At 49.0% G+C, this 10498-nt stretch overlaps 1 protein-coding gene across 1 annotated transcript in view; it reads right to left on the bottom strand.

The window, feature by feature from the left end:
- Positions 1-10498, bottom strand: part of INPP5D (inositol polyphosphate-5-phosphatase D) — a 154528-nt gene that overhangs the window by 32722 nt on the left and 111308 nt on the right. The window contains 4 exon segments of the mRNA XM_017859368.1: positions 5458-5546; positions 5989-6097; positions 6424-6562; positions 7187-7283. Of these exon segments, the coding sequence (XP_017714857.1) occupies positions 5458-5546; positions 5989-6097; positions 6424-6562; positions 7187-7283 (434 nt within the window).

Here is a 10498-nt window from a genome sequence, read left to right as displayed (position 1 = left end):
AAAAAAAAAAAAAAAAAAAGGTTTTATTTTCATTATCTCTACTTCTGAACCATTCGCTTTTTGAAAAAACTTTAGGTACAACTTACATAAAGTGTACTAACCATAAGTGTACATACAGTCCCATGAATTTTTATGTTTGCTTATACCCACTTACCCACTACCCAGAGCAAGATATAGAAAATCCTCATCATCCTAAAGGTTCCCTCGTATGCCCTCCTTGTCAATACCACAGTCTCCTAAAGGTGAGCTTTAGTGCGACTAACATCTCCACTGATTAATTTATATGAAAGTACATAAATGGACTCGCTCGGTAAATACTCTTTCATGTTGGACTCCTTCAGCCACTTTGTTGCTTATAAAAGTTCCATTGTCTATAAGTATCACATTTATCTACTCTATTGTTAATGGACATAGGGTTGAAGATTATAAACAAAGCTGCCATAAACACTTTTTTTTTTTTTTTTTTTTTTTTTTGACATGGAGTCTCGCTCTGTTGCTGAGGTTGGAGTGCAGTGGCATGGTCTTGGCTCACTACAATCTCCGCCTCCCGGGTTCCAGTGATTATCGTGTCTCAGCCTCCTGAGTAGCTGGGATTATAGGCACACACCAGCACGCCCAGCTAATTTTTGTACTTTAGTAGAGATGGTTTCCGCCATGTTGGCCAGACTGGTCTCGAACTCCTGACCTCAGGTGATTCACCTGCCTTGGCCTCCCAAAGCTCTGGGATTATAAGCATGAGCTACTACGCCTGGCCAAACATTCTTATACCTAGTTTTAGTGAACAAATATACTAATTTCTCTTGAGCACACACCAAAGTGGAATTACTGAAATATAGAATAGGTGCATTTTTAGTTTTTATCAATTCTGCCAAACAGTTACTTTTTTTTTTTTTGACAGGGTCTCACTCTGTTGCCCAGGCTGGAGTGCAGTGGGGTTATTTCAGCTCACTGCAACCTCTGCCGGATTCAAACAACTCTCCTGACTCCGCCTTCTGAGTAGCTGGGATCACAGGATTGTGCCACCACGCCCAGCTAATTTTTGTATTTTCAGTAGAGATGGGGTTTCACCATATTGGCCAGGCTGGTCTTGAACTCCTGACCTCAAATGATTTATCTGCCTCAGTTCCCAAAGTGTTGGGATTACAGGCATGAGCCACACGCCCAGCCTAAACATTTACTTCTTAACATTGCAGTTCTCTGCATTGGCTGCCCCTGAGAATTACCCGTGGGGCTCCACAAATAGTCATGTATCACAATAATGGACTGCATATGGGACAGAGGTCCTACAAAAGTATAATGGAGCTGGAAAATCCCCATCACCTAGTGATGCTGTAGCTGTCATCACGTCACAGCACAACACATTACTCACAAGCTTGTGGGGATGCTGGTGCAAACCAACCCACAGCACTGCCAGTTGTGTAAAAGCACAACAGTACAGTTCTGTTCGGTCCATGATATTTGATAATAATGATAAGCAACTGTCCCTCATTTCCGTGTTTACTATGTTATTTATAATTACAGTGTATTCCTACTTATAAGAAAATGTAGAGGCTGGGCTTGATGGCTCATGCCTATAATCCCTGCAGTTTGGGAGGCCGAGGCGGGCGGATCACAAGGTCAGGAGATCGAGACCATCCTGGACAACATGGTGAAACCACATCTCTACTAAAACACAAAAAATTAGCCAGGCACTGTGGTGGGCGCCTGTAATCCAGCTACTCGGGAGGCTGAGGCAGTAGAATGGCTTGAACCTGGGAGGCAGAGGTTGTAGTGAGCCGAGATCATGCCACTGCACTCCAGCCTGGCAACAGAACAACACTCCATCTCCAGAAAAAAAAAAAAGAAAATGTTAACTATAAAATAGCCTCAGGCAGGTCCTTCAGGAGGTAACCAGAAGAAGGCACTGTTATCATAGGAGATGACAGCTCCATGTTATTGCCCCTGAGGACCTTCCAGTGGGACGAGATGTGGAGGTGGGAGATAATGTCATTGACCATCCTGAGCCTGTGTCAGCCTAGGCTAATGTGTGCATTTACGTTTTTTTGTTTTGTTTTGTTTTGGTTTGGTTTGGTTTGGTTTGTTTTTTTTTTGAGACAGAGTCTCGCTCTGTCATCCAGGCTGGAGTGCAGTGGCCGGATCTCAGCTCACTGCAAGCTCCGCCTCCCGGGTTTACGCCATTCTCCTGCCTCAGCCTCCGGAGTAGCTGGGATTACAGGCGCCCGCCACCTCGCCCGGCTAGTTTTTTGTATTTTTTTAGTAGAGACGGGGTTTCACCATGTTCGCCAGAATGGTCTCGATCTCCCGACATCGTGATCCGCCCGTCTCGGCCTCCCAAAGTGCTGGGATTACAGGCTTGAGCCACCGCGCCCGGCCTTTTTGTTTTGTTTTGTTTTGAGACAGAGTCTTGCTCCAGGCTGGAGTGCAGTGGCGCGATCTTGGTTCACTGCAACCTCTGCTTCCTGGGTTCTGGCGATTCTCCTGTCTCAGCCTCCCAAGTAGCTGGGATTATAGGTGCGCACCACCACACCTGGCTAATTTCTGTATTTTTAGTAGAGAGAGAGTTTTGCCATGTTGGCCAGGCTGGTCTCGAACTCTTGACCTCAGGTGACTTGCCTGCCTCGGCCTCCCAAAATGCTGGGATTACAGGCATAAGCCACAGTGCCCAACCTACATCGTAATTTTCAACAAAAAAGTCAATGTAAATGAGAGTTTTGAAATTTTAAAACTAGAAAAAAGCTTATAGATTAAGAACATAAAGAAAGGAAATACTTCTGTACAGCTGTACAATGTGTTTGTATTTTAAGCTACATTACAAAAGCATCAAAATTAAATTGTTTATAAATGAAAAGCTTATAAATAAAAAAATTACAGTAAGCTAAGTTTAGCTTATTATTGAAAAAAGAAAATTTAAAAAATAAATGTAGGGTAGCCTAGTGTTTGTAAAGTCGACAGTAGTGCACAGTAATGTCCTAGGCCTTCACACTCATTCACCACTCACTCACTGACTCACCCAGAGCAACTTCCAGTCCTGCAAGCTTCATTTATGGTAAGTGCCCTATACAGGTGTACCATCTTTTTTTTTTTTGAGACAGTCTTGCTCTGACACCCAGGTTGGAGTGCAAGGTGCGATCTTGGCTCACTGCAACTTCCATCTCCCGGGTTCAAGCGATTCTCTTGCCTCAGCCTCCTGAGTAGCTGGGGTTACAGGTGTGTACCACCATGCATGGCTAATTTTTGTATTTTTAGTAGAGACAAGGTTTCACTGTGTTGGCCAGGCTGGCCTTGAACTCCTAACCTCGAGTGATCCACCCACCTCGGCCTCCCAAAGTGCTGGGATTATAGGCATGCGCCACTGCACCCAGCCCATTTTTTTCTTTTTATACCATATTTTTACTGTTCCTTTTTAATGTTTAGATACACAAAAGCTTATCATTGTGTTACAACTGCCCACAGTATTCAGTAAAGTAACATGCTATATAGCTTTGTAGCCTAGGATCAATAGGCCACACCATCTAACTGAAGTGGGCTTTGTGTAGATACACTCCATGAGGTTCCCACAATGACAAAGTCACGTGATGACGCGCTTTTCGGAACGTATCCCCGTTGTTAAGCGATGCGCCACTATCTTCGGCTGCCTTCTGGGCATTTTCTCTGAGTTCTTCCACTAATGTCATACAGTCAATAAGTCTGAAAACAAGTTCTATTTTCTTCCCCTTCAAGCCAGCTCCGCCTTGTGATTTTCCAGTTTTTATCAATGGCAATCAGGTCTCCCAATATATCCTGCTTTCCCCCTTTCTTTCATTTTCACTGTGTTTTCCCTGATTCGGCCCTGGCTGTTGCTCAGCTAAATGTGCACAACGGCCTCCTCACCGGTGCCCCTGCCGCATCCTCATCCTTTACCACAATGCCCACTACAATTCTGCACATGCCAGTCTGATGCACCAGTGCCTGGCAGAGCTTGCAGTGGCCCCCTGTGGCCTGTCATCCTGGCATCTAGGACTGGCCGCTCTCCCATCTCAGGCACCCATCTGCCTCAACTTAAACTCACATCAAACCAAACCATCCTTCACCAGCCTGCACAGGGGTCCCCATGGACCTGCTCTGACAGTGCCTTTGGGCCAGGTGACCTTATCCACACAGCAGGCAGTGGACCCTGCGGAAGAGGGGGTCCCATCCTGGGGGTCCCAGTCTCGTGGGTGACAGCAGTCCGGGATCTCCTCCTGTCCTCTCTGTTTTATTCTCTTCTTCTCCTGCTCAGTTCTGAAATCCACCCAGCGCTTGGCCTTCCTCTCCCACGTCCAGTTCTTCACTTGCCCCTGAGCCCAGATGAGGCCCAGAACTCTTTCAGATGACACTTTGAGCTTGTGTTCCATTGCCCTAGGCTTCTAGCAGGCCTGGGTACTTCACCGCCCCAGCCGTTCAACCCTTGAACCCTGCCAGGGGCTGGCTTCCCTGATCCTTCCTTGCCCTGGCATTGCCATATTCTGGCTCTGGCTACAGCTAGTTGCATATTCGTCTTGTTTTTCCTACCGTGAAGTCCCTGGAGCGGATATCTTTGCTCTCCCACCACCTAGGAGAGTGCCTAACCCATAATAGGCCATCAGGAAATATCTCTGAACAAATGAATACATATTTTATGCATCTTTCCCCAAACACTGTTCCCTGGAAAACAAGTGGCCTAATAAGATATTAGTTGGTATTCCATGAATAACTGAATTTGGCATACAGATTTCCTCATGGAGAACCACAATGCTCTTAGGCCCGTAAAGGCTCTGATAAGTCCTGCAGCAAAGAAACCTGCTTAATGTTAATTCACTCAGCAGTTTAGCAAATATATATGATCATGGGACTTCTTAAAGAAATGATCTTCAGAACCCAGTTAAGGAAATAATACTTTAAAATCTTTGGCCGGGCGCAGTGGCTCAAGCCTGTAATCCCAGCACTTTGGGAGGCCGAGACGGGCGGATCACGAGGTCAGGAGATCGAGACCATCCTGGCTAACACGGTGAAACCCCATCTCTACTAAAAATACAAAAAACTAGCCGGGCGAGGTGGCGGGCGCCTGTAGTCCCAGCTACTCAGGAGGCTGAGGCAGGAGAATGGCGTGAACCCGGGAGGCGGAGCTTGCAGTGAGCCAAGATCAGGCCACCGCACTCCAACCTGGGCGACAGAGCGAGACTCCGTCTCAAAAAATAAAATAAAAAAAAAAAATAAAATCTTCTCTAGCATCTTAGAGTACTGGACAGAAGATAAATCACAGGGTTATTTTCCCAACTCAAGCAGTGCAAAGTGTGGCTGCCCATTTACTTTGTGACACAAATCAACATCTCTTTCTATTTTTTTCTTTCCTTTTTTTTTTGCCTAATGGATGAAGATGCTCTCGTTTGCCTTTTGGGAACAGACACCAGCGGGGAGGAGATGGAGGGCAGGGGGAGTTTGTCTGTGAAGAGGACTCACCCCTGTCGACTTCTGCTGGTGTAGGCGTTTATTTGTCCCGAGTCATCTTTCAAAACGGTAGGTCGGGCAAACGTGTATTTCTTCCTCCTCTGAACAGAGAGAATTCAGGTTCAACTTCTGATCCCCTAGATTTGTGCATCTGCCCAATTTTCTCTATTCTCCTGGTAGGAAATCGGGGAAAAGGGGACGAAAGGATGGCTGGAAAGGCTCCAAGAGGAGAGGCTGCTGCTTTTTTTTTTTTTTTGAGGCGGAGTCTTGCTTTGTCACCCAGGCTGGAGTGCAATGGCGTGATCTCGGCTCACTGCAACCTCCACTTCCCAGGTTCACGCCATTCTCCTGCCTCAGCTGGGACTACAGGCGCCTGCCACCACGCCCGGCTAATTTTTTGTATTTTTTTTAGTAGAGGCAGGTTTTCACCATGTTAGCCAGGATGGTCTCGATCTCCCGACCTCGTGATCTGCCCGCCTCGGCCTCCCAAAGTGCTGGGATGACAGGCGTGAGCCACCACGCCCGGGAGGCCGCTGCTCTTACCGAAGTGCAGGAAGACCTTCTGCTCTTTCCTCTCCGTGAGCAGCTGGTCGTGGGACAGGAGGTCTGCGTACTGCTGCTGCTTGATTTTCTGGATGATGGTTTCTGCCTCCTGGAACAAGAACATGCCCGGGCGTCTGGTGAGAAGCCCTGCTGATCCAGGCCTGGCAAGCTTCGGGGCTGGGGTCGGGCAGCTGGATGACACAGGCTGCAGAGTGATGGTGGCAGGGTGGCCGTGACAGTTATGGGAACCGGGCATGAGCACGGGGGAACCATGAGGAGCAGCTGAGGCTCAGTAACAGAAACAGCGTTGAGCCCCCAAGGGGAGCCGCCGCCTCAGACCACTTAGCTCACGTGTCTCCACGACCACCTGCCCCGAGCTGACTCAAGGGAGCCTCCATCTCCTGCAGCCCCAGCCCCAGGCGGGCAGCCCCTTACCCAGGTAGGCAGATCCACACGGTAGTTAAGATCCCCAAACCAGAAGAGGTGCGTGAAGCGGTGAGTGATGTTAAAGGGACTCAGCTTCTTGTCGCCGAGGGCCAGGAACCGGAGAATGCTCATATAGTTTTGGTTTCGCCTAATGCAAGGAAAAAGCGGCCATCTAGCACGGGGTCACTGGTTCCCTCTCCACTGTGGCAGGAAGTCACTCCTGCCGTAGGTCGGGGGCGAGGAGCATAGCAGGTAGGGGGAAGGGAGACTTAGCCCTCCAGCCCTGCTGCAGCAGACCACCTTAGTGTGCAAATATGGCACAGCCAGGATGCAAAGGGCATTTGAGGCCACACTGGATGCATAGAGGGCAGGGGCCCAGGAGTAACAGCATCTGCATAGCAGAGAATCAGAACAGTGAAGATTCTAGATGACTGTCTTCATTCCTGGGTCCCAGGTAGGCAAGATCAGCTTGGATTTGTAAGGAGGCTCCAGAGGAAACTTTCTGCTTTAGAAATAGTGCTAGTCAGGAGTCCATCAGGCTAATGACACAAGGAAATATCTTTTCTGACCTTCGGACAAAATTCCTCCACACATGAGGTCACTATTGTGCTGCAGTTGGCTTTAATGAGACTGTGGTGGGCCCTGAAAGGCCACAGGACACCCACAAAGTCAAAGGCAAGAGCTGAGCAGGTCCTTCTGGTGCTTAGAGGTGTGAGGTGTGTCTGGGCAGATAACCCAAATGCACACTGTTGGGGGGAAGGAGTTCCATTACCTGAGTTTCTTTTCACTTCCTGAAGTCAAGTGGCTGTTGACGAACCCTAAGGAGGTTCCATTGAACATGAATGACACCCCCACGGCTCCCTTGTTCCCTACAACGAAGAGCAGAAAGAAGAATCAAAACATCAAACAGACACAATTGCCAAGGGGCCAGAAACCACCCAGAGGCGGGTGAGAGGGGCAGGTGAGTGAGGAGCTGGCAAGGGGAGGGCGGAACGGGGTCGTGCGGGGTGGGAGCCACTGGGCAGAGAGCGGGAGATGAGAAAATGCAGGAGCTGCGCAGATGGCGGCAGCCTTGGGCTTCTCAGCGGGGTAGAGGAAGGCGGCTGCTGTGATCCTCCCCTGGCATCTCTCTCTAAAGTGACCAGGGTGCTAAGCGGCAGCCAGAAGCCCTGGGAAGATTCAGAAGGTTCTAGCCCGGGTGGGCTGATCTCCCTCCCAGCGAATTCAAGGTTCCTGGAGAGACCAAAAGCCCACACTGAGATCACACTTTTTTCTGCCAACGTTCTGATCTGTTCTAGGTCAGTGGTTCCCAAAGGGAAACCTGGACCAGCAGCTGAACACCACCTGGGAACTTGTCAGAAGGACAGATTCTCAGCCCCGCCCCAGACCTACTGAATCGGAAATCCTGGGATGGGGCCCAGTAATCTGTGTTTGACAAGCCCTCCAGGGTCAGCAGTGGGCAAATGTTGGCTCACTGCCAGCTACAAATGGTTTTTTTACATTTGTAAATGGTTGGAAACAAATCAAAAGAAAAACAATCTTTTTGTGATTCATGAAAATATGAAATTCAAGTTTCAGTGTTCATAAAGAACATGTTACTGGAACACAGCCATGCCTATTCCCTTCTGGATTGTCTGTAGCTGCTTTCAGACTACGATGGCAGAGCTGAAGCGCTGAGACAGTTGTGTGGTCCACAGAGCCTAGAATATTCACCATCTGGCCTTCTACGGAAAACATTTGTCAACCCCTGCTCTAGGTGATTCTGACACACGCAGGTGAGAACCTGCTCTGTACAATACAGGCACAGGCCACGTGTGACTATCAAATACCTGAAATGTGGCTGGTACAAAAAGAGATGGGTTGTGAGTGTAAAATACACATCAGAATTGTGGCCTTGGTAAGAAACACAGACTGTAAAATAGCAAATCACTTTTTACATTGAAAATCTATTGAAATAATTGTGTTTTGGATTATGAAGTTCAATAAAATCTATTATTGAAATTAATTCCACTTGTTTCCTTTTTAATGTGGCTACTTGAACATTTGATCTATTGATTGTAATAGATCAAATTGTAATCTATTTTGATCATAAATCTATTTATTTATGATCTATTTGGCTCCCATTTTCTTTTCTTTTCTTTTCTTTTTTTTTGGAGACGGAGTCTCACTCTGTCTCCCAGGCTGGAGTGCAGCAGCATGATTTCTGCTCACTGCAACCTTCGTCTCCCGGGTTCAAGCAATTCTCCTGTCTCATCCTCCTGACAGCTGGGACTACAGGCACCCACCACCACATGCAGCTAATTTTTTGTATTTTAGTAGAGACAGGGTTCCACTGTGTTGCCCAGGTTGGTCTCAAACTCCTGAGCTCCAGCAATCTGCCTGCCTCCGCCTCCCAAAATGCTAAGACTACAGGCGTGAGCCCCCGCACCGGGCCCCATTTTCTTTTGGTTGGACAGCTCTGGATAGGCCATAGGCTAAAGGGACCCCTGGATATCACCCGGCTGAGCATCCTCAGGACCCAGTGCAGGAGCACACAGGCTTTCTGCCCTCCAGCCCTCTCCACTGCACCTAGCTTTCCAGCCCTGCCCCTCTGCCCCCAAACTGGGAGGCCTCTTCTTTCCTTCCCAGAGGGTGACCTGGAACTGAGCAACTGGTTCCAGTCCCGACAGCCTGGTTTCAATCCCTGCCCACCACTTTCTTATCCCTGGGCCTTGGGCAAGTTATGGATCATCTCCATAGACTCTGTTTCTTCATCTGCAAATGGGAATAATAACGAGAGTCTCTGCCCAAGTGTTTTTTTGTTTTGTTTTGTTTTTTAATTTGAGACAAAGTCTGTGTCACCCAGGCTGGAGTGCAGTGGCAAAATCGTTGCTTACTGTAGCCTCGACCTCCCAGACTTAGGTGATCCTCCCACCTCAGCCTCCTGAGTAGCTGGGCCCACAGGCATGCACTACCATGCCCAGTCTTTTTTTTTGGAGACATGGTATCTTCCTATATTGCCCAGGCTGGTCTCAAACTTCCGGTCTCAGGAGATCCTCCCACCTTGGCCTCCCAAAGTGCTGGGATTACAGGCATGAGCCATCGTGACTAGCAGGGTATTTATATTAAATGAGATGATACAAAGCATTTAGCCCACAGCCTTGCTTAGGGCACACTCTTAGAGAGGCCTTGGTTGTTCTAAGGACTGATTTTTTTTTTTTTTTGGAGATGGCATCTCACTCTGTCGCCCAGGCTGGAGCGCAGTTTCACAATCTCAGCTCACTGCAACTTCCGCCTCCCGGGTTCAAGTGATTCTCCTGCCTCAGCCTCCCAGGCAGCTGGGATTACAGGTACATGTCACCACATCCAGCTAATTTTTGTATTTTTAGTAGAGATGAGATTTCACCATGTTGGTTAGGCTGGTCTCAAACTCCTGACCTCAAGTGATCCACCTGCCTTGGCCTCCCAAAGTGCTGGGATTACAGGCGTGAGCCACAGCACCAGCCAGGACTAATGTTTTATCAGCTGAACAGCATTTGCTATTCCTGTCCTGTGCTAATTATGGCTGGGAGCCATTTCTGGGGAGTGGAGGAGGGAGGCTGGCCCCAGGGCAGCAAGGAGGGGAAGGAGGAGAAGGTGGGGAAGGTGTGTGTGAGCTCCACAGCCCAGAAGCTGCCCTGCAATGGTCATAAAGCTGGGACTCTGGCCAGGTCTTTCTCCCCACCCCTCAGATGCCAGTCGCACTGCCCTTCTCAGGGAGGTCCCTGACCTCTGCTCTCTGCCCACGCCACACACTCCTTCGCCAGCGCGCTCCCTCCCAGGACCTGGCTTCTTTCCCTCCTATCTGCTCACGCAATGTGTGTCAGGTCCACATGAGCTCCTGCCTGCTCAGAAGCTGACCCAGTGCCCAGCCCCAAGGCCAGGATGACCAGGAACTGGGGTGGGAGTTGCAAGCAAGGTCTGGCTGAGGGGGTGGTTTTATGTGGCCCCAGGAGGTCCGAGCATATTCTGCACAGCGGGGCAGGGGCTGGTGGGAGGGGCTGGAAGCCCAAGGAGCGATGGAATCCACACCCAGGGCAGTTCCCGGGCAGCAGGAGAGTGTGGG

This window comes from Rhinopithecus bieti, unplaced genomic scaffold (genome assembly GCF_001698545.2).
Source record: "Rhinopithecus bieti isolate Rb0 unplaced genomic scaffold, ASM169854v2 scaffold_50517, whole genome shotgun sequence".
In the NCBI taxonomy this organism is placed as follows: Eukaryota; Metazoa; Chordata; class Mammalia; order Primates; family Cercopithecidae; genus Rhinopithecus; species Rhinopithecus bieti.
This window is presented reverse-complemented; position numbering and strand designations above follow the sequence as displayed.